The sequence below is a fragment of the Rhinoderma darwinii genome, chromosome 4 (genome assembly GCF_050947455.1).
Source record: "Rhinoderma darwinii isolate aRhiDar2 chromosome 4, aRhiDar2.hap1, whole genome shotgun sequence".
NCBI classification, from domain to species: Eukaryota; Metazoa; Chordata; class Amphibia; order Anura; family Rhinodermatidae; genus Rhinoderma; species Rhinoderma darwinii.
The window spans coordinates 123321365-123346173 of NC_134690.1; the positions used below are offsets into that span (position 1 = coordinate 123321365).

Below are 24809 nucleotides of genomic sequence, written 5' to 3' on the forward strand. Positions count from 1 at the left end.
GTCGGGCTGGATGCCGAAAGAGGGACGCGTCACCAAGACAACGGCCGGTAAGTATGAAATTCTTTTACTTTCACTAGGGAAAGGGCTGTCCCTTCTCTCTATCCTGCACTGATAGAGAGAAGGGAAGCCCTCTTCCCCTCAATACGCAACGGCTAGTCCGCATCAATTTACTGCACATTTTGGGCAGATCCGCCGCAGAATCTGCAACGCAGATTCTGTGCGGCATTGATGCGGACAGTTGCGGAGGAAAACCGCCACGTGGGGGAATGCCCTTATAGTTAATTTCTACATAAAATAAGCAGTATACAAAAACTTAACCCATTTAGTGGCCAGTTGGTTCTTTTCCTATAGCCATAAATAGAGCTACCTATACGTTACAACATCATTCACAACTAGGGGTGAGCAATTTGTTTTACCGAATTCAAGTTTTGATGAACCTCATTCGCTAGACATTTTTTTTCCGCTGCCCCTAGGAATGCATTAGTCTAGGGATGTTTATCTCACTACAAAATCACTGTGATATGCTGTCCATAGGAATGCATAGAGTAGCATGAAAATCTCTTCAAAATTGCTCCAGTAATAGATTTGATAGCGTTTTTCGTTTTTTTTAATCGCTCCGTGCTGGGATTGCTGAGCTACACCCTTGACTGGAGCAATTTTGAAGAGATTTTCAAGCTACTGAATGCATTCCTATGGACAGAGACTATCACAGTGATATTTAATAGTGAGATAGATACTGCGTGTAGCCCTAGACTAATGCATTCTGGTGGACATCGATTTATCGCTCACTAAAATAAAATCTAGCCCCAGTCTTATGAAACAAAATCTGCAAAAAATATGCGATTGTATGAATCCAGCCAAGACCTCTGCACGCCTTTAGATTTTGTTGCAAAAATTTCTGCAGCTAAAAATCTATTCCGTTCTGTCTTGTTCACACAGTGCAGATTTGCTGCAGATTTAGCATGTATTTTTTTAAACCAAAACCAGGAAATAGAAGAAATATATAAATATATAAAGAAAGGCCTTATGAGTTTCCTCTACTGGATCCAATTCTGGTTTTAGCTTAAAAAATGTATGTAATTAAAACCTATCTGTATACTTTACGGAAGAATCCTAGAACGGGAGATTTATAGAAAAAAAACACCAGAGCCAGCCTATGTTCCATCAATTCATTCACAGAGGTTTAATTTTAGTGTGTTTGCTTTACATTGTAACTTCCCATTAACTATTACATTCTTTTTTTTAATTATTTTAGGTACTTGGGTGACATTTGGTGGACAGATATCTGATGAGGTAAGATAAAGGGACATAAAATTGAGGAACAAAAGTAGTTGGCACATCTGCCAGAGAGGGGCTGCTAACAATACTGACATATTGCATAGCTGTACACAAGCATGATGTGAAATGTGATGTCAGCCACCGCTGGAGTGCAGCATTGCTATTTGGGAAAAAACTTCACAATCAGCATGAGACTGTGCAACACCTTTTTATCACAAAACAATCACTGTTTCACAATTGTATTTATAACTAATTCTGTACACGTTTTTAACAAGCTTTCCAGGGTGAGGAAATTAATATTATTTCTTACAAAATGAAAAGTTACACAATTTTCTGTTATAGTTTGTATCAATTGCGTGAGATCTCTGCTTGCAGTCAGTGAAGAAGAGCCTTCATTATTTACTTAAAGAGTATCTGCACTTTCTGCAAACGATATGTCATAGAGGCTTTTTAAAGGTTTCGATCGGTGGGGGTCCGGGTGATGAGACCCTCGACGCTGAAACGAAGGTGCAGAAGCGCTCACCTGAGTGCTATGCGCCTTTGGCTGTGATCAGTGCTCCCTATCAGTCTGAAGACGGACTCATAGACGTTCTATGTGAGCCGTCTCCAGTCTAAAGAGGACTGCCGATTATAGCCGAAGGTGCAGTGTGCTTAGCTGAGCGCTTCTGCACCTTAGTTTCAGCGTCGATGAGGGTCTCCGCACACGGACCCCCACCGATCGAAACTTTTGATATGTCTCTATGACTATATCAAAAGTTTGTTGAAAGTGCAGATACTCTTTAAACAGAGTATAAAACTATACTGGTCCTGCCGCATACCTATTTGGTCTTATGTCCAGGACAGATTTTCTTCCTCTGGAAGTAAACAATGAAGGTTTCCACTCAATGGTTACAAGCAGGGATTGTAAAAACCATGAGGAATTAATGAACAAAGTATATTTGAAAATTGTATACAGTTTTACCATGAATAATTATTGTTTGTTGAAACCAGAAAATCACATTATATATGTTGATCCAGAAGTCTGAACAGTAAAATATATGACTCTTCTAAACAAGATTCCAGATGTTGTTTGTGTCAATGGAATCTATAGGGGCTTGCACTATGATGTTTTGTCTTGTCAGAGATTTGTTGCAAGCAAAAAATGACAACTGCTTTGCACACCCTGGGAAACAATCATAATTCCTTAGCATCAATCAGTCATCCTCTCATAAATGTTTATTACATGTGTCAATCCCCAAGTCATCATTTATTGTTCCCAAATTCCATATGCGGAATCTCTCAAAGGGAACCTGTCAGCTCCTATTTGCCTACCAAACTAGTCCCAGCATTTGGTAGGTCTTGTAAAACTATGTGCCCACATACCTTTTGTTTGGTTTGTATTACCTTGTTTTTCCAGATAAATGACTTTATTGCCATATGAAAATGACTCTGCAAGTTCCACTCTGAAAGTTCTCCTGTTCTCACTATTTTAGCTTGCTCAATTCCGCCTCCTCGGTGAGGATGAGCGTGACATGGCCATAGCGTGCTGATGTCAATCCTGAGAAAGGGGCAGAGGTGAGCAGGGAAACGGACCACCGGAGTGGCACTTGCAGAGTCATTTGCATATGGCAATAAAGTCGTTTATATGGACAAACAAGTTAATACAAACCAAACAAAAGGTATGTGGGTGCATCGTTTTACATGATCTTTTAAATGCTAGGACCAGTTTGATAGGTAAATAGCTGAAAGGTTACCTTTAAATAGGCACTGCAATTGAAACAAATTTAGCATAAATCAATAGTACAAGCGAATATAAGAAAAATATTTGTAATATATCTTATTAGAGAAAAATGCCTCTTTTTCCACTTATCAGGCTCCTTTCATCTCCCTCCCAACTGTTCACTCACTCTGAATTTACTGCTCACTCCATCTTGTCTTAAACAAGACGGACTCTCAGCTCACTGATGGATTAGGTTACAGCTGCCCATAGACATCTATGGAGAGGAGAGGAGGGAGCAGGAGCAGAGTGATAGACGGGAAGAGAGACACACAGATGCCGCTGGCTCTAGTAAGTGTTCACCCTAGTGCTAGATTACAGTATAAAGTTACATATATACAGTACTGTGTAAAAGTTTTAGGCAGTTGTGGAAAAATGCTGCAAAGTAAGAATGCATTCAGAAATAGAAGTGTTAATCATTTTTTTTATCAACTAACAAAAAAACGAAGTGCATCAACAGAGGAGAAATCGAAATCCAGTCAATATTTCGTGTGACCAGTTTTGCCTTCATACCAGCATCAATTCTTCTAGGTACACTTGCACAGTTTTTGAGGGAACTCCGCAGGGAGGTTGTTCCAAACATCTTGGAGAACTAACCCCAGATCTTCTGCGGATGTAGGCTTCCTCAAATCCTTCTGTCACTTCATGTAATCCCAGATAGATGTTTAGATCAGAGCTCTGTGGGGACCTTATCATCACTTCCGGGGCTCTGTGTTCTTCTTTGCACTGAAGATAGTTCTTAATGACATTGGCTGTATGCTTGGGGTCGTTGTCCTGCTGCAGAATAAATTTTGAGCCAATCAGATGCTGATGGTATTGCATGATGGATAAGTTTCTGCCTGTATTTCTTAGCATTGAGAATTAATCCTGATCCAACCTCCAACTCAATTTGCTGAAATATCTCAATTTGCAAAGAATAATCATGGTACCTTATAATGTTCCTTGGAGGATGACATATCTGCCATTGGGATCTAGCTGAGAGAAGGTAATTTGTAAGGGGCATGTAGTGGATAGGGGAATGGCAGTGCCAGCTTTCATACGATTGTTGGTGGCAGAGTATGCTTCCGGGTAATATCTACGAGCAAAATTAAATGTTCCACAGGAGTGGGTTATTTGTAGCAAAACCACATCTGCCTTTAGGGTCCTGAGCTCATTAAGTGTCAGGCGTCGTTTTGCATTAGAATTGAGACCTCTGACATTTAATGTAACAGTTCAACATGTTGAGCATCAAAGCGCGGTAAATATTAGTGGAAAGTACTCACCCAGAGGAGACTCTTTAGGCAGGGATGTAGATGATTCTTAGTGAAAGGGATGGTAGTGGGACAATGTACAAGACAGCGGCTGCGACCAGGAGATGAAGAACCAAGTCGTGGGGAGGGAGCAAAGAACACAAGGGGGACGAGGGAAAGACAAGACCAATGCTGGACAAAAACAAAGACACACAAAAATAAACAACAAATGCAATTGTCAAGAGAACCAGGTAACACAAGACCTGGATAAGGAAAAGAGAAAACAAAAAATTTTATAATACAGGTACGTTAATACCCGGAGATTAAAGCTTTTAGTACTCCTATAATTGAGGGAAAACGAAAAATTCCTCTGTTGGTGAGGGGTGCCGAAACATAAGAGCACTTATAAACAATGCCAATAAAAGGACCAAACAAGAGTGTCCTCAACCTGAAAATCAAATCAAATAGGGAAACATAAGAAATAGTTAAGGTACAATAAGAGTCCTCAAAAATGTAAACAAATCTACCAGAAGGTGGATTCAATAAATGTAGTAGGTTATGAACATGACAACGCCATTGTCCAAGCAAGGAAAGTCAGCATTTGGGGGATACCCTAGGCGAGATGGCAGATGTTTGTGCTGGCCCGGTAGCCAGTCAGGGGGAGCAGAAGGCAGTGGAGATATCACCTCCCAATCCAACATATCTGGAACAGGAATGTCCAGAGTGGCACAGAAGGTAGGTAGGTCATCAAAAGACTTCAGGGTCACCGAGCGGCCGTCTCTACGAGCCGTCAGAGCAAATGGGAAACCCCAGCGATACATTGCCTGTGAGTCCAGTAGTAGAGTGAGGAGCAGGCGCAGATGCGTGCATTTATTCGGCGTGATCCAGGAAAGATCAGAATAGAGCACCATCTTTTTAAAATTTCCGGAAATTGCGAGCTTTGGCCTTAATGCGTTCCTTGGTCTCAAAATCATGAACACAGCAGATCACATCTCAAGGATGAGAGGCAGTCCCTTTAGGGTATGTTCACACGGCCAAATTTCAGACGTATACGAGGCGTATTATGCCTCGTTTTACGTCTGAAAATAGGGCTACAATACGTCGGCATACATCTGCCCATTCATTTGAATGGGTTTGCCGACGTACTGTGCAGACGACCTGTTATTTACGAGTCGTCGTTTGACAGCTGTCAAACGACGACCCGTAAATTGACTGCCTCGGCAAAGAAGTGCAGGGCACTTCTTTGCCACGTAATTTGAGCCGTTCTTCATTGAAATCAATGAAGCACGGCTCAAGGTTTACGAGCGTCTCAGACGCCTCGTAAATTACGAGGCGGAGCTTTTACGTGTGAAACGAGGCAGCTGTTAACAGTCTGTCTTTTCACACGTAACTGCCTCTCAGCGTGTGAACATACCCTTAGGTTAAAGTGCTCAATGGTCTCTATCCAATTTAAACTGGTTGGAAAGGAGAATCAAGGACCGCACATCCACAATATTAATCAATGAACATGAACAGGATGTTCTACGTCCCCCCACAAGTGCAGCACTGCAGCAACAGACACCACCATATAGCACCACAACAAGTGAACAGATGGAATAAACTTACCTTTAGATGTGCCCCCAGTGGCCAACTGAGAGCACAAGAGCAGAAACACTTGAGGTCATTCCTTAATTAAAATCAAAAATAAAATTTTCTAAAGTAATTTTTTAAGATAAACAAGTAAAAGCTATATTTTATATACAAAAAACTCCGGATCTACTTTTCTTTTCTATTTATATTACGGAGAATTCATTAAAAAGAAGTCTGGATGGTGGACTTTATCTTTCATCATCATTCATTACTTAATTAAAATCAGCTGGGTTAAAAGGGTGGAGTGTTAGTACCAGAAATTGCAAAAAAGGGAAATAATTAATAAATAAGCTGGTTGGGGCGGAGAATCAAGGACCGCACATCCACAATATTAATCAGTAAACATGAACAGGAGGTTTTTAGTTAACATTTTGATCAAATTGAAAAAGCCCACTTGCCACTTATTAATTCTTTCCCTTTTTTGCAATTCTGGTACCAGCACTCCATGCTTTTAACCCAGCTGATTTTAATTAAAGAATGACCTCATAAGTGTTTCTGCTCTTGTGCTCTCAGTTGGCCACTGGGGGCGCATCTAAAGGTGGGTTCATCACATCTGTTTACTTGTTGTGCTGCTGTATGGTGATATCTGTTGCTGTGGTGCTGCACTTGTGGGGGGACGTAGCCCAGACCCAAGGCTTTGGCCTGGTAACAGGGGTACTGCTGGGCCTCTGGGTTGCTCCCTCTGCGCGTGCGGTATTGTCGTGGTGGGCGCCGCCGTGCGTTGCTGCAACCAATAGAGTATGGACCTACTTATCGGAGGTCGCCGTGAAGTGGCAAGTGCGCTTATACAATTTGATCAAAATGATAACTAAGAACCTACTGTTCATGTTCATTGATTTATATTGTGGATTTGCGGTCCTTGATTCTCCTCTCCAACCAATCTATCCAATTTAATGTGATGTGTAGCAGGCTCTCCCAGGATAAGATTAAAGATGGCCTCCGGGGTAATCCACATGTCTTTATCCCCTGTAGCTTCTGGAAGGCCCCTTTTTCTGATGTTATTTCTGTGGCCTCTATTATCCAAGTCCTCTTAGTGATGATTAGTGTCCTTAAGTGCTATTCCGTGGACATGTATTGTTTCTTGAAGCTGAGAAATATAATGGCGGGTATCATTCTGTGCAGTGTCCAGAGTATCCACTTGGTTAGCGAGCTGTGTAAGATCCTTGTGTACAATTGCTATTTCTGCCTTGCAGGTTTAGGTGACCTTATATACTAACGCATCAAAGTCTGTCTTGGTAGGAATATTATAAAGAAATGTCAGCCAGCGGGAGGGTGTAGGAGGCAGTTGGCAAGGTGGTGAAGGGCCAGCAGCCTGGTCCAATGAGGGAGCATTCAAGGTATCCCCATCTGTCCCATATTGACTCATAGAGGAGGTAGCCCCTAATTCAACTTGGGTGTCTGACTATCGTAATGGTGCTGGTAATGGAGGGAATGGTTCAGGCTGGGAAAATTCTGCATGCATTGAGGTGACATCAGGTACATTGCATGCATTCTGGAGTTATGGCGACTGTTTCCCAGACGGTAGGAGAGGAGTCGACAAGGAAAGGGAGATAGTGGTAGGTTGTACCTGGCCTCGAGGAGCTTCTCCCGCTGGGTGGAACGGAGCGGCTCCAGCAGAAAGAGCCGATGTGCAGGCTCTGGATCTTGTGGCCACAGGCTGTTGGGAGGATTCATCCCGGATAATAATGAGGAGGATGCCGCTGGAGATAGAGGAGTCTCCGGATAGTCATCCGCCTTAGTAATCAGTGCAGGCGTTGAAGAGAGCAGGTCACGTGGCGGGTGTCAGCCGCATGGGAAGAAGGTGGCCCTGGAGTAGGATCTGCACGTTGTGGTAGGAGGTACAGCTCCATGGTAGGTAAGGCACCCGGAGGTGCAGCTGTATGTGGCTGGAGCTTCTGGCTAGTTTTCTTCCTCATGGGGAGTGTTAGAGGACAGCTTTGCCCAAAGTTAAAGAGGATGAGAACGGGAGCTCTAATCTCAGGTGTCCATGCGCTACGGCTTCTGGCCACACCTCCTTCAAAATAAATTTAACAGCACATCTTGAAACCCCAGTCTGCTTTGAAATCTTTGTCTGGGATAGACCTTGCTGATGCAGTATAACTACCTTGAGTCTAAAGTTTCTTCTGTTGAATTCTTCATGGCCCCATAGACTTCTATTAGGCCCATATTATGGCTCTGTACAACTCATCTTGTGGGTAGCTGTAATACTGTAAGGCCAAGTAACATTTAAAACCTTGTAGGGTTAGTCACAGAATGATAACAAGAGGCCCAGGTTAGGTGCAACAATAGTCTCTTTACTAGGCCGGGAATATTTTCAAAATGGCCACAAGGGAATACAATCAACTTTTCTCTAGAGAGAGGTACAGTCTCTTTAAATATTCGCAACAATGGCAGTAACTTCTAGCAAATGGCAGGAAATACCGCAATGATGGCTCACCAGCCTGGTTCCTTCAGATAGAGCTCGAGCTCCTCCCTGATACAGGGTGTCCACTTTAAATCCATGCCGTTCCCTGCCTCTTGGCCTACAGCAATCCTTGTCGCTATCGTACGGTGGCCCCAGGTAACTCTTACCCACTGTCTCAGCAACTCAATAATGGGAAGGCCCCAGGCAACTTCCACTCGTTACATCTAACGCTGTCTCTTACACAGCAATAATCTGCGGGAAGGCTCCTGCAGTCCACACAAACACAGCAATGTGCCCTCCTTGGCTTCAGGGTCTATTTTTGCCCACTAGTACAACAGCACTTCTGCTGCACTATGGGCTGCAGCTCACACACTTAACCCTCGTTAGGCGGGAGCAGCTGCCTTTTTAATAAATAAGTGGAGCGTCCCTATGCTGTTTACACCATTGCTAAGCTTTTGGCGAATATTATAGTAGACATTAAAGATTACGCCTGGGCTGTTCTTTCTGGCACCTGCATTAGACAGTATAAGCCACCATTGCCTGAACAGTATTAGATAGCAGTAAGCTTATCTGGCTTGAGGACCTACACAGCTCAATACATGTGACCACAGGTCCTGTGCACATAGCAACACATAATAATGCAACATGGCCACTAGGTGTCAGTAAAACAGTGGAAAAATATACATAACCTATAAAACATTAGCATTGATCTAAGTCCCGGATAAGACAGAAAAGGTTATTACAAACATAAATCTGTAGATTTTAAGAAACTGCAGCACGGCTCTAGGTAACAGCTGCTCCACACCATGAAAAAGGGGGGACCCTTCCCATACCCTTACAATATAACAGTGTGAATAAGGCCTTAGGGCCATATGGCAGAACCACATGACAGCATAAGGATTGTCTACAGCTCTGTAGCACAGAGCTGTAGGGACTCTGTGTTCAACCATAAGTTTCTGTGCACACATCTCTGCCACATGCATGAAACCTTTACCCCTTCGCGCTCAGCAACGTAATAATCCGTCGCGCTAACTGTATCGTTAGCGCTCAGCGACGGATTATTACGTCGCGGGGATAACGGCCATTTTGGCCGTCCTCCCGACACATGCAGGAGCTGTGACAGCTGCTGTCTCGTACAGCAGCTGTCACAGCTCCTACAGCGGGGACCGATCGCTGTGTCCCCGCTGATTAACCCCTTAAAAGCCGTGTTCAATAGTGATCACGGCTTTTTAGGGGTTAAGCTGCCATCGCCGGCCTGCTACGCGATAGCGGCTGGCAATGGTGGCTATGGCAACCGGACACCAAACACTGGCGTTCGGCTCTGCCATCGACGGAAGACTAGTGGGTCCTGACAACTTCAGGACCCACTATGCTTGCTGTCAGTGAGTAGCTGACAGCTCTAATACACTGCACTACGCATGTAGTGCAGTGTATTAGAATAGCGATCAGGGCCTCCTGCCCTCAAGTCCCCTAATGGGACAAAGTAATAAAGTTAAAAAAAAGTTAAAAAAAGATGTGTAAAAATAAGAAAATAAAAGTTTTAAAAGTATTAAAAGTAAAAATCCCCCCTTTTCCCTTATCAGTCCTTTATTATTAATAAAAATATATAAACAAACAAATAAACTATACATAATTGGTATCGCCGCGTCCGTAGCGGCCTGAACTACAAAATTATTTTATTATTTATCCCGCGCGGTGAACGCCGTAAAATAAAATAATAATAAACCGTCCCACAATCACAATTCTTTGGTCACTTCACCTCCCAAAAAATGGAATAAAAAGAGATCAAAAAGTCGCATGTACCGAAAAATGGTCCTGATCGAAACTACAGTTCGTTACGCAAAAAATAAGTCCTCGCACGGCTTTATTGATGGAAAAATAAAACCGTTATGGCTCTTAGAATAAGGTAACACAAAAAGTGAATGATTGTTTACAAAACGTATTTTATTGTGCAAACGCCATAAGACATAAAAAAAAACTATAAACATATGGTATCGCCGTAATCGTATCGCCCCGCAGAATAAAGTGAATATGTCATTTATAGCGCACGGTGAACGCTGTAAAAAAAATAGAATAAAAAAACAATAGTAGAATTGCTGTTTATTAGTCACCACGCCACCTAAAAATAGAATAAAAACTGATCAAAAAGCCGCATGCACCCCAAGAAAACTACAATGGATTCCTCAAGGGGTCTAGTTTTAAAAATGGGGTCACTTTTGGTGGTTTTCCACTGTTTTGGCACCACAAGACCTCTTCATACCGGACATGGTGCCTAATAAAAAGGAGGCCTCAAAATCCACTAGGTGCTCCTTTGCTTTTGAGGCCGGTGTTTCAGTCCATTACCGCACTAGGGCCACATGTGGGATATTTCTCAAAACTTCAGAATCTGGGCAATACGTATTGAGTTGCGTTTCTCTGGTAAAACCTTTTGTGTTAGAAAAAAAATTGTATAAAGAGGATTTTCTGACAAAAAATTTTTTTTAATTTCACCTCTACTTTGCTCTAAATTCCTGTGAAACACCTAAAGGGTTCATAAACTTTCTAAATGCTGTTGTGAATACTTTGAGGGGTCTAGTTTCTAAAATGGGGTGTTTGATAGGGGTTTCTAATATATAGGTCCATCAAAGCAACTTCAGAACTGAACTGTAACCTAAAAAAAAATAAAAAATTAGGCAATACTTCGCTTCTTACATTATACTGATAATGAGCCGTGCCCACCCCGAGATGACCCCAGTTTTGACCTTTTGAATAAACGGAGACCCCTATTAGACCGTTTCAGTGCCCGGTTTTCCCAAGCATACACCCCCGAGAAGTGTATTTCTATTGATGTGTCCTTGGTACATTTTAAAGGGAGGCTTCAATTCCGCGAGTACCTGCCGGGTAAGAGGGCAAGGTATTGCGTGAAGATGTATGAGCTGTGCGAGAGTGCATCAGGATATACCTACAGGTTTGGGCTATATGAAGGGAAGGACCGCAGTATTCAGCCCCCAGAATGCCCCCCCTTACTGGGAGTTAATGCAAAAATTGTGTGGGATTTGGTGCACCCACTGCTGGACCAGGGTTACCACCTCTACCTGGATAATTTTTATACCGGCGTCCCACTCTTCAACTGCCTCGCTTCCAGTCCTGTGGCATGCGGCACTGCTAGAAGAAATCTGAGAGGCCTCCCTAAGACTCTGCAGGGCAAACAAGAAGGGGTGAGCGCAGGGCACAATCTAGCAGCAACATATTGTGTGTCAAGTACAAGGACAAGAGAGATGTCACACCAGTACCCATGAACCTGTACGAGGTACCAGTACAGAGACCCCTAAACCAGACTGCATCCTGGACTACAATAGGTACATGGGAGGGGTGGACTTGTCAGATTAAGTCCTGAAGCCCTACAGCGCCATGCAGTGTGGTATAAGAAGCTGGCCGGGCACATCATACAGATAGCATTGTACAATGTGTACGTGCTACGTCGATGTACAGGCCAGACGGGAACTTTCCTGGAATTTCAAGAGGTGATTATCAAGAACCTAATCTTTAGGGACCAGGAACAGGGGGGCACCCAGTACTTCTGGAAGCGAGGCCACACGCATCGTACCAGGGCAACACTTTCCAGGAGAAGTTCCCCAAACTGGCAAGAAGGGAAAAAGTCAAAAGAGGTGCAAAGTCTGCTATAAGAGGGGTATAAGGGAGGACACAATATATCAATGTAACGCGTGTCCCGAAAAACCAGAGCTCTGTATGAAAGAGTGTTTTAAAATTTATCATAGATCCCTTGTTTTATAATTTACCCCAATTCTACTTACCCTGATGCACTCCGCACAGCTTATCCCCCTTATCTTTCCCTTCTGAGCCCTGCTGTGTGCCCAAGCAGCTGATAACAGCCACATTGAGGGTATTGCCATACCCGGGAGAACCCACATTACAGTTTATGGGGTGTATCTCTCCGGTCAAAATGCTCACTGCAACTCTAGATGCATGCCTTAAGGGTGTCGTTTTTAAAACGGGGTCACTTCTTGCGGGTTTCAACTGTACTGGGGCTTCTGCACACATGACTTTGCGCGAGAAAATCCCCAGTAGGCCAAATGGTGGTCCTTTCGTTCTGAGCCCTCCCATAGGCCCAAACGTCAGTTTCTCATCACAAATGGGGTATTGCCGCACTCAGGACAAATTGGGCAACAAAATGTAGAATTTTATTTCTTGTGAAAATAAGAATTTTTGAGCTAAAACGACATATTATTGGAAAAAATTATTTTTTTTAAATGCCCAATTCAAATAAGTTCTGTGAAGAAACTATGGGGTCTAAATGGTCACAACACCCATAAATGAATTCCTTGAGGGGTGTAGTTTCCAAAATGGGGTCACTTCTGGTGGGTTTCCATTGCTTTGATACCTCTGGGGCTCTGCAAATGCGAGATGGCACCCGAAAACCAAACCAGCAAAATCTGCACTCCAAAGAACACACAGCGCTACTTCACTTCTGAGGCCTCCCATGGGCCCAAACTGCAGTTTATCGCCACAAATGGGGTATTGCTGCACTCAGGAGAAATTGGGCAACAAAATGGGGTATTTTGTTCCCTGTGAAAATAAGAAATTTTGATAAAAAATGACATCTTATTGGAAAAAATTTAATTTTTTTCATTTCACAGCCCAATTCAAATAGGTGCTGTGAAAAAACTGTGCGGTCAAAATGGTAACAACAACCATAAATGAATTCCTTGAGGGGTGTAGTTTCCAAAATGGAGTCACTATTCGGGGATTCCTACTGTTTTGGCACCTCAACACCTCTTCAAACCTGGCATGCTGCCTAAAATATATGCTAACAAAAAAGAAGCACCAAAATGCACTAGGTGCTTCTTTGCTTCTAGGGCTTGTGTTTTAGTCCACGAGCGCACTAGAGCCACATGTGGGACATTTCTAAAAACTGCAGAATCTGGACAATACATATTTAGTAGTGTTTCTCTGGTAAAACCTTCTGTGTTACAGAAAAAAAATGAATAAAATTGAAATTCAGCAAGAAAAATGAAATTTGCAAATTTCACCTCCACTTTGCTTTAATTCTTGTGAAATGCCTGAAGGGTTAAAATACTTTCTAAATGCTGTTTTGAATACTTTGAGGGGTCTAGTTTTTAAAATGGGGTGTTTTATCAGTTTCTAATACATAGGCCCCTCAAAGCCTCTTCAGAACTGAAGAAGTACCTTAAAAAAAAGGATTTTGAAATTTTCTTAAAAATATGAGAAATTGCTGTTTAGGTTCTAAGCCTTGTAACGTCCAAGAAAAATAAAAGAATGTTCAAAAAACGATGCCAATCTAAAGTAGACATATGGGAAGTGTGAACTAGTAACTATTTTGGGTGGTATAACCGTCTGTTTTACAAGCAGATGCATTAAAATTCTGAAAAATGCTATTTTTTCCAAATTTTCTCTAAATTTTGCAATTTTTCACCCATAAACACTGAATATATCGACCAAATTTTACCACGAACATGAAGCCCAATGTGTCACGAGAAAACAATCTCAGAATCGCTTTGATAGGTTTAAGCATTCCGACGTTATTACCACATAAAGTGAAATATGTCAGATTTGAAAAATGGGCTCTGAGCCTTAAGGCCAAAACTAGGCTGCTTCCTTAAGGGGTTAAAGGGGTTATCAGGGTGTTAACATTTTTTATTGGGGGCTGAAAATTAAATAAATAAATAAACCAAAAAAGACATACTTGCCCCTGGCGATCCAGGGCGGATGCTCTGGAAACTCCCGGTGATTGTTTATATGCACGTAGCATGTGCCTGCTGCAGCCAATCAGAGGGCTGATAAACACTGTGAAGAAAATATAGGCAGTGATAGTGCTTTTTCCCATACACATTTTGGAGATTTTATGACTGGTTTCCCAGTGTTGGGTCAGAGCTGCTGGGTCTAAAAAGATACAGATCATCACTATATAGGGCAGGAACGTAGTAGCTCAGAAAAACAAGAAAAACATAAATAGCCGCTACATAGGGTTAGTACGTTTAAGGAACCTGTGCTAACTTGCCAAACAAGTGGCTCATTAATGCTTACCTTAGCATAGTTACATAGTTAGTACGGTTGAAAAAAGACACATGTTCATCAAGTTCAACCAAGGGATGGGAAAAGGGAAGGGAAACATTTCTACACATAGGAGCTAATATTTTTTTGTTCTAGGAAATGATCTAACCCTTTTTTAAAGCCATCTCCTGTCCCTGCTGTGAGCAGCTCCTGCGGTAGGCTATTCCATAGATTCACAGTTCTCACAGTAAAGAAGGCTTGTCGCCTCTGCAGCTTGAACCTTTTTTTCTCCAGACGGAGGGAGTGCCCCCTTGTTTTTTGAGGGGGTTTTACATGGAACAGGATTTCACCATATTTTTTGTATGTGCCATTAATATATTTATATAAGTTAATCATGTCCCCCCTTAGTCATCTCTTTTCAAGGCTAAATAGGTTTAGTTCTTTTAATCTTTCCTCATAACCTAGATTCTCCATGCCCCTTATTAGCTTCGTTGCTCTTCTTTGTATTTTTTCAAACTCCAGGGCATACTTTCTATGAACTGGAGCCCAGAACTGAACTGCATATTCTAGATGAGGCCTCACTAATGCTTTGTGAAGTGGTAATATTACATCCCTGTCCCGCGAGTCCATGCCTCTTTTAATACACGACAATATCCTGCTGGCCTTTGAAGCAGCTGATTGACATTACACGCTGTTATTTAGTTTATGATTTACAAGTACACCCAGATCCTTCTGAACAAGTGACTCCCCCAGTGTAGCTCCCCCGAGGACATATGATGCATGCAGGTTTTGGTACCCAGATGCATAACTTTACATTTATCTACATTAAACTTCATTTGCCAAGTGAACGCCCAAACACTTAGTTTGTTTAAATCCGCTTGCAATTCACGAACATCTTCCATAGACTGAACTATACTACATAGCTTGGTGTCATCTGCAAAAAATAGAAATAGTGCTATTAATCCCATCCCCTATTTCATTAATAAATAAGTTGAATAATAGTGGTCCCAGCACGGAACCCTGGGGTACACCACTTATAACCGGGGACCATTCAGAGTAGGAATCATTGACCACAACTCTCTGGATACGGTCCTTGAGCCAATTCTCAATCCAATCACAAACTATACTTTCTAAACCTATAGTCCTTAATTTACCCCTTAGACGTCTATGAAGGACAGTGTCAAATGCCTTTGCAAAGTCCAAAAACACTATATCCACAGTGGCCCCTCTGTCTAGGCTTCTGCTCACCTCTTCATAAAAGCATATCAGGTTGGTTTGACAACTTCTGTCCTTAGTAAAACCGTGCTGGCTGTCACTTATAATACTTTTTTTTGTCACATAATCCTGAATATAGCCCCTCAAACATTTTCCCCACAATGGATGTTAAGGTTACTGGTCTATAATTACCCGGGGAAGACCTACAGCCCTTTTTGAAAATAGGCACCAAATCTGCCCTGCGCCAGTCCCTTGGCACTATACCAGTCACTAGAGAATCTCTAAATATTATGAAGAGGGGGACAGAAATAACTGAACTAAGATCTTTAAGAACTCTAGGGTGTAACCCATCTAGTCCCGGGGCCTTGGGTACATTTATTTTATTTCATTTAGCTTGGACCATGTCTACATTCATCCAATTCAGTATATCAACTGATATATTAACAGCACTGGCACAGACTACATATAGCATACTGTGCTATATTAGGCACAATACTAGTGATACACATATGACTGGAGAATGTTGTGTCCCTTTTTTATCCTGAATTCCAGTTCTGGTAGCAGTCTTCACCTGCAACTAAAGCAGCTATCTCAAACCACTGACTTCTGGTGATGCATGATTAATGTTAATAATATGTCTATGTACATGTACAGAATATTGATTCATGTTTTTTTTTTGTAATTCGTCAGGTGGCTGAGCAGCTAATGACCATTGCATATGACAATGGAGTAAACCTCTTTGACACGGCAGAGGTCTATGCAGCTGGAAAGTAAGTGTTTTTTGTCAAATTTCCAAAAATGATTTACAGAGAAAAAAAGATCCTGGTATAGAGTGTGTACTTGTGAGTTACATCTCATAAGGGGCGTAGCTAAAGGCTTATGGGCCCTGATGCAAAAGTCCTACTTGGGCCCCCTCCCAAACTTGACCCAACGTGCAACAATAGCAGCCATAGGCATTGCTAATGTCTTAAACCCTCATAGTTTTTTCCAATTATTATTTTTTCTTTTTTTTTTTAATTACATTTTTCATAACCAGCCAGATACAACAAAGAAGCAGCAGACCAGCATTACCAGGGTGGGAAGGGCCATGGTTTCTGGCCTTTCCCAGCCTAATAATGAAAGCCTGCAGCTGCCCCAGTGTCCGGCCATCACTACAGATGGTTGGGTACTGGATCGCACCCAGCTCTTCCTGGTACCCCTGGTGGCAGTGTATACTGGGTTAATAGTGGGGCTTAGTGTTATCCTGTGCACCGGCTAACACTAAGCCTTACCTTAGTAATGGACACTGTCAATGAGTCAGCGGCCATTACTAAAGCAGTAGTAATAAAGCTTAAAAAAATACAAAGACATAGAAAAAAGATTTTATTGAAATAAAGAACACACACACACACACACAACCCTCGTTATCCAATTTGTTGAAAATAAAAAATCATCGAATCCGACATAGTCCAACAATCAAACCTGTAAAGAAAAAAAACAAAAAAAAACCTCATTAGTGACACATAAAAAAAAGCAAAACAAAAATCATACTTACCTTTCCTGGGTCCTTGACAGTTAACGAAGCAGTGACAGCTCTAATCTGTCATTGGTTAGTTTTCATCACATGGTCCCAGGTTATCCCCGGATCATTGGCCTACTTTTAAAAGTAGGACAATGAACTGAGGTAACCGGGCACCATGTGATGTAAACTAATCAATGACAGCTTAGAGCTGTCCATGCTTAATTTACTGATGCTTGTAAGGGGCGCAGGATCAACCCGAGATGTGCCAGAATCCTGGCCCATCTCATGCGCGTGCACCACTAAAAAAAAAACCTAGTGCGGGGACTACTTCAGATACAAAGGAGTCCCTGCACTAGGAGTTATTAGCGGTCATTCACCTACTTTCAAAAGTTGGTGAATGATCGGTAGTAATCAGGTAATGCCGTGTTCACATCTGCGTTCAACATTCTGTTGTTCTGCTCCGTCAGAGTGCACTTGCTCCGTCAAGTTCAGGAGACAACCGGCGCCCAACGGAACCCATTTACTTTAAGGGGTTGCATCGGGGTGTGCGTGGTTTTACCAGAAACAATAGCGCAGCATACTGCGCTATTGTTTTCGGTACGTTCGGCGGAATCTGCAATGGAGGAACCTAAGTAAACCTCCAACGCAGATGTGAATTAGGCTTGGGAGCCTATGGGTGACGGATGCAACTGTATGGCATCCGTCAGAGGTATACGTTAAACGTATACCTCAGAGAGATCCTGGCGACGGGAGCAGTGCTGGAGTCCCCGGCCAGAGCGCTAGTGCCTAGTGGCAAATACGGGCCTGCATACATAGCCCAGCAGACAGCATCACACCATATGTGATACTGTCTGCTGGGCCCTGTATCTAAGCCCACCACATGGTAGGCTTAGATACAGGGCCCATGTATGATACTGTATGCTGCGCCCTGTATCTAAGCCTACCACAAGGTAGGCTTAGATACAGGGCCCAGCAGCCAGGATCACACCATGTGTGATCCCATCTGCTGGGCCCTGGATCTAAGCCTACAGCATGGTAGGATTAGATATATGGCCAATGTGTGATCCTGTCTGCTGGGCCCTTTAACTAAGTCTACCATATGGTAGGCTTAGATACAGGGCCACAGCAGACAGTAATCTTATACTTACCCTCCTCTTTGGCTCCTGGCGCAGTTCCTTATACCATTCAGCGTCACAAGATTTTGCGTGGCGCACATAGCATCATGATGTCATGACACTGAAAAACGTCTAGAGGAGCGCTGCGCTCAGGAACGAGGAGGGTAAGTATTACATTTGAGGCCTGTATAGTTTATTAGATATGCCCCAGTTACTATAGTAACTTTGAATAGATGTGGTGCAGGGGGCCGTGGGCCACCCTGGCTTCGGGGCCCGGTCGCAATTGCGACCGCTGCAAGCCCTATAGCTACGCTACTGCGTCTCATGCTTTTATTTCGCTACAGAAATGTATAACTAGTTCAGACAAAAAATCAGCAACCAATGAGATCATTGCATTGTTTACCAGCCTGCACCAGGTTATTATTTGTACCACATTGTACAAATCTCCTTGTGTGGGGAGTCCCTACTGTATGGTCTGTAGTCCCCTAATATCAAAATTGTCTCATCGATCAATTGTTCTGCTTTCAATTTCTAAACTTCTCTGGGAAAATGAAATATGGATTCTGATTGGTTGATATAAGACATAAGTGAATTAATTAAAAAAATAGATGTATAATTCACTTGCCGTTAGGGTATATTGGGCGTATTAATCTCACAGGTTTGAGGTTCACTTTCTCTTAATAGAATAATAGGCGAATCAATAGAGAGATAATAGGTTGACAGAGCAAATTAAACATCAAGAGAAAAAATATTCTCTAATTCTGGTCAGTAGGGTTTTAGTATCAGCCAAGATGATCCGTATAGTCTTAATACAAGGAGACAAAAAGAGGAGAAAACCTACGCCTCAAAGTGTAGTAACTAAAATTATTGATCAATTGAATTAATTATCAATAAGTGTATCAAACTCAAGAATTCAGACAGTCAAGTTCATAGATGTTATTGCAGTGTTCAGTTACCGGTCACAGAGTTCTTTAATCCTCTATTTTCATGGATACATTGGCAAGAGAGTTCATTTGTTTATTACCATAAGCAATTTTCAAAATATGAATTAAAGTATTTTATAAAAAATAAAAAGATAAAAACAATAACATATATAAAAAATAGAAGTCATAAAATGCACATTGACATCTTGGTTTAGAGTAGTCACTGCAGGAGGAGTTTATACAAGATACAAAAACTCAGTCTGGTTACCATTCAGAAGTACATTTAATAGGTTAGCAAGAAATCGGGGACAGATGGACAGCCTTAACTAAAGCCTCTATGGCGTAGATGTACGTCATGGTGATCATGTGGGCACAGGTGCTGATTGTCTGCTGGGACCAGAGATACCTTACATGAGATCAAACGATCGCAGCTTCAAGTCCCCTAGTGGAACAAAATATAGTGAAGTCATTTGTCGTAAAGTTTAATCAAAACAAGAAACCCCCCCCCCCCCTGAAAAAAAGAGGTTTTTGCTATTTCAGCGGTGCTCTATATATAATTTTTTTAAAATGTTTATTGTTTAAAAAAAATAAAATAAAAAGATTTTCTAATGAAAAGTTATGGCTTTTGGAATGTGATGATAAAAAGCGAAAAAAAAAAAATAGCTGTAGCCTGAAAGCCCAACTTATTATTTTCTGACCAATATCTATATTTTTTTCTGTTTGCCAACTGTTATATCTTCAAATAATTTTTTAATGATGAACAACAGTTCAAAAAATGACCTGTAAAACAGTCTTTTAATTGTACTGAACTATATTTGTAAACCTTGTTAACCACATGTTAGCCAAATCCTCCCTAAAGCATACAGTAATGGTATATTATGAGAAGAAATCCCGACCATATCCTGTGATGTCGCACTTCAGGCGGTTGCATGACATTATTAAAATAAAAATAAAGACCAAAACAAATGAAAACAAAGCTATGTTCCCAAGTGAGTAAAAGAATCCTAGCTAGAAAATACCACACCTGTCATATACCTGTCGAAAAGACGGAAGGTTCTGTTTTCCTCAAAGTGCCCTTGTTAAATCTGGAAATAATAGGACAGCTATGTTGCTGAATCAGTGAAAAGATGCATAGATTTTCAGCAAAGTAAGCAGTGCATCCACAAGCGTAACGTTAAACTCATGAGCTCTAATGCATAGTCTGTAGCAGCCCGCTAGCCACTTACTATGTGCCATTTATGATACTGGTATTCCCTTATATAGCAGGGTCCAAGTGTGACATTTACCCCTGCACCGCTTATGGCTACACCCCTGAGCGTACCCATATTACCTCTCTATTGAATCATTGGGGAGTCATTAAAAACCTGTTCTCTCAGTGATCTCAGCTACTTGGACACTACCGTTTAGACTTTGAGGGTAACTTGTCAGAAAATATATTTGAATTTTCAAATTAAATCCCATATTGGGGGTAATATGCTAATAGGTCAGTCTATCAGCTTTTAACCCCTTAAAGAGGCTCTGTCACCAGATTTTGCAACCCCTATCTGCTATTGCAGCAGATAGGCGCTGCAATGTAGATTACAGTAACGTTTTTATTTTTAAAAACGAGCATTTTTGGCCAAGTTATGACCATTTTTGTAGTTATGCAAATGAGGCTTGCAAAAGTCCAAGTGGGTGTGTTTAAAAGTAAAAGTCCAAGTGGGCGTGTATTATGTGCGTACATCGGGGCGTTTTTACTACTTTTACTAGCTGGGCGTTCTGACGAGAAGTATCATCCACTTCTCTTCAGAACGCCCAGCTTCTGCCAGATCACGCTGTGACGTCACTCACAGGTCCTGCATCGTGTCAGACGAGCGAGGACACATTGGCACCAGAGGCTACAGTTGATTCTGCAGCAGCATCGGCGTTTGCAGGTAAATCGATGTAGCTACTTACCTGCAAACGCTGATGCTGCTGCAGAATCAACTGTAGCCTCTGGTGCCGATGTGGCCGTCACGATGCAGGACCTGTGAGTGACGTCACAGATCTGCACTGTCACAAGCTGGGCGTTCTGAAGAGAAGAGGATGTTACTTCTCATCAGAGCGCCCAGCTAGTGAAAGTATTAAAAACGCCCCGATGTACGCACATAATACACGCCCACTTGGACTTTTACTTTTAAACACACCCACTTGGACTTTTGCAAGCCTCATTTGCATAACTACAAAAATGGTCATAACTTGGCCAAAAATGCTCGTTTTTTAAAAATAAAAACGTTACTGTAATCTACATTGCAGCGCCTATCTGCTGCAATAGCAGATAGGGGTTGCAAAATCTGGTGACAGAGCCTCTTTAAGGACGCAGCCTAGTTTTGGCCTTAAGGCTCAGAGCCCATTTTTCAAATCTGACATATTTCACTTTATGTGGTAATAACGTCGGAATGCTTAAACCTATCCAAGCGATTCTGAGAATGTTTTCTCGTGATACATTGGGCTTCATGTTCGTGGTAAAATTTGGTCTATATATTCAGTGTTTATTGGTGAAAAATTTCAAAAGTTAGAGAAAATTTTGAAAAAATAACATTTTTAAGAATTTTAATGCATCTGCTTGTAAAACAGACGTTTATACCACCCAAAATAGTTACTAGTTCACATTTCCCATATGTCTACTTTAGATTGGCATCGTTTTTTGAACATTCTTTTATTTTTCTTGGACGTTACAAGGCTTAGAACATAAACGGCAATTTCTTATATTTTTAAGAAAATTTCAAAAGCCTTTTTTTTAAGGTACCTGTTCAATTCTGAAGTGGCTTTGAGGGGCCTATGCATTAGAAAACCCCATAAAACACCCCAGTTTAAAAACTAGACCCTTCAAAGTATTCAAAACAGCATTTAGAAAGAATTAAAGCAAAGTGGAGGTGAAATTTGAAAATTTAATTTTTCTTGCTGAATTTCAATTGTATTCAAATTTTTTTTCTGTAACACAGACGGCTTTACCAGAGAAATACTACTAAATATGTATTGTCCAGATTCTGCAGTTTTTAGAAATGTCCCACATGTGGCTCTAGTGTTCTCGTGGACTAAAACACAAGCCCTAGAAGCAAAGAAGGACCTAGTGCATTTTGAGGCCTCTTTTTTTATTAGAATATATTATAGGCAGCATGCCAGGTTTGAAGAGGTGTTGAGGTATCAAAGCAATGGAAACCCACCAGAAGTGACCCCATTTTGGAAACTACACCCCTCAAGGAATTAATTTATGGTTGATGTTATCATTTTGACCGCACAGTTTTTTCACAGCACCTATTTGAATTGGGCTGTGAAATTAAAAAAATGAAATTTTTTCCAATAAGATGTCATTTTTTATCAAAATTTCTTATTTTCACAGGGAACAAAACACCAAATTTTTTTGCCCAATTTGTCCTTAGCGCGGCAATACACCATTTGTGGTGATAAACTGGCGTTTGGGCCCATGGCAGGACTCAGAAGGAAAGGACCACCATTTGGCCTACTGAAGCTTTTCTGGTGCTAAGTCATGTATGCAGAAGCCCCTGAGGTACCAGTACAGTTGAAACCCCCCAGAAGTGGCCCCATTTTAAAAACTACACCCCTTAAGACATTCATCTAGAGGTGTAGTGAGCATTTTGACCCCACAGGTACTGTGTAAAAGATAATGCGCAGTAGAAGGTGCAGAGTGAGATTTGCAATTTTATATATATATATATATATATATATATATATATATATATATATATATATATATATATATAGCATGTCAGTGACCGATATAGTGTGCCCAGTATGTGCCACCGGAGATATACACCCCATAAGCTGTAATGTGTGTTCTCCCGGGTACGGCAATACCCTTCATGTGGCTGTTATTAGCTGCCTGGGCACATGGCAGGGCTCATAAGGAAAGGACCACCATTTGGCCTACTGAAGCTTTTCTGGTGCTAAGTCATGTATGCAGAAGCCCCTGAGCAGTGGCGTAACTACCGCTGTAGCAGCCGTAGCGGCTGCTACGGGGCCCGCAGCATGAGGGGGCCCGTGCCGCCCGCCGGCACGAGCCGCTATGGCTGCTACAGCGCGACACCACTGAAGGGCAACAAGAGAAACTGTCAAGTGATCGTTCATCACTGACAACTGAGAACCTCTCACACTACGAGAGGCTCAGGATCACATCAGCGGCTTATATCACTCACTCAGCCCGGGAACTTCATTCTCCTGCTGCCTGTCGCTCCTCCCGTCCTCGGCAGTGTGGAGGATTTGACATTTGACTCAGTGGCTGCAGCACGGCGACGACACTGATAACTAAGTCAGTGCTTTCTTCGTGCTCACAGCTACTACAGCTCCTATACAAGGGAGCAGGCAGCTTAATTTGACATGACCTAAAACTCTATAACTCAGTCACTTTGTGTCTATAATAACATAGACACAAATAAGGGTCTAAGCATGTTTCAACTAATATAAAAGGGAGACATTCAGACATTGATACTATCTTCCCTTGCAACCTGCACTGATACTCTTGGCAGAAATATTTATTGGTTGTTTTACACTAATTCACTGCCAGATAGCAACATTGAATAACATACAATTTATGAGGAAAATTGTGTCCTTTAATAGTGTAGGATTGGGGGTCATCTGCACTACAATACAATTGGACCTGCATTGGATAATTTTAAATATTCATAATATTTCTGTATAAATAGTTGTTTTTTTTTGTTTCAATTGTTTAATTGAACCACAAGTCTTTCCCTTCTTTCCCCTTCCACAATTAATACTTGTTCCTTCAAAAGACATGCATCCGATATCCACAGGATAGGGGATACATGTGGGATCGCTGGGACGCCCAGCGATAAGGAGAACAGGGGACCGAAAGTCCCTCGAAGTTCTCCATGACAGACCTCGGACTTCCGGGGTCTGTGTCGGCAGCTCCATAGAAATTAATTGTGCACTGGTCACGCTTGTGCGAATGTGTGACCAGCGCTCCTTTCATTTTTATTGAACTGTGCAGACCCCGGAAGTCTGAGGTTTGTCATGGAAGAACTTTGGGGGACTTTCTGTCCCCCGTTCTCCTTTATTGCTGCCAGCTATCACACATGTATCCCCTATCCTGTGGATAGGGGATGCATGTCTTTTGTAGGACAAACTATAGGCTGTTTTTTTTTGGGGGGGGGGGTTGGGGACTGCATGGCGTTACCTACAGGGGGGGGTTTATGGCTGTATGGCGTTATCTACAGGGGGAGGGCTGTATGGTGTTATCTACAGGGGGAGGGCTGTAAGGCGTTATCTACAGGGGGAGGGCTGTATGGCGTTATCTACAGGGGAGGGCTGTATGGCGTTATCTACAGGGGGAGGGCTGTATGGCGTTATCTACAGGGGGAGGGCTGTATGGCGTTATCTACAGGTTAGGGCTGTATGGCGTTATCTACAGGGGAGGACTGTATGGCGTTATCTACAGGGGAGGGCTGTATGGCGTTATCTACAGGGGGAGGGCTGTATGGTGTTATCTACAGGGGGGGTCTGTATGGCGTTATCTACAGGGTGGGGGTCTGTATGGCGTTATCTACAGGGGAGGGCTGTATGCCGTTTTCTACAGGGGGAGGGCTGTATGGCGTTATCTACAGGGGGAGGGCGGTATGGCGTTATCTACAGAGGGAGGGCTGTATGGCGTTATCTACAGGGGGAGGGCTGTATGGCGTTATCTACAGAGGGAGGGCTGTATGGCGTTATCTACAGGGGGAGGGCTGTATGGCGTTATCTACAGGGGAGGG

The 24809-nt window shown here is 42.3% G+C and overlaps 1 protein-coding gene across 1 annotated transcript in view; it reads left to right on the forward strand.

Moving 5' to 3' along the window:
• The window catches only part of KCNAB1 (potassium voltage-gated channel subfamily A regulatory beta subunit 1), a 221364-nt gene that overhangs the window by 99540 nt on the left and 97015 nt on the right, over positions 1-24809 (forward strand). Inside the window, exons 3-4 of the mRNA XM_075861532.1 lie at positions 1256-1293; positions 16214-16293. Of these exons, the coding sequence (XP_075717647.1) occupies positions 1256-1293; positions 16214-16293 (118 nt within the window). The remainder of the gene's footprint in view (positions 1-1255; positions 1294-16213; positions 16294-24809) is intronic.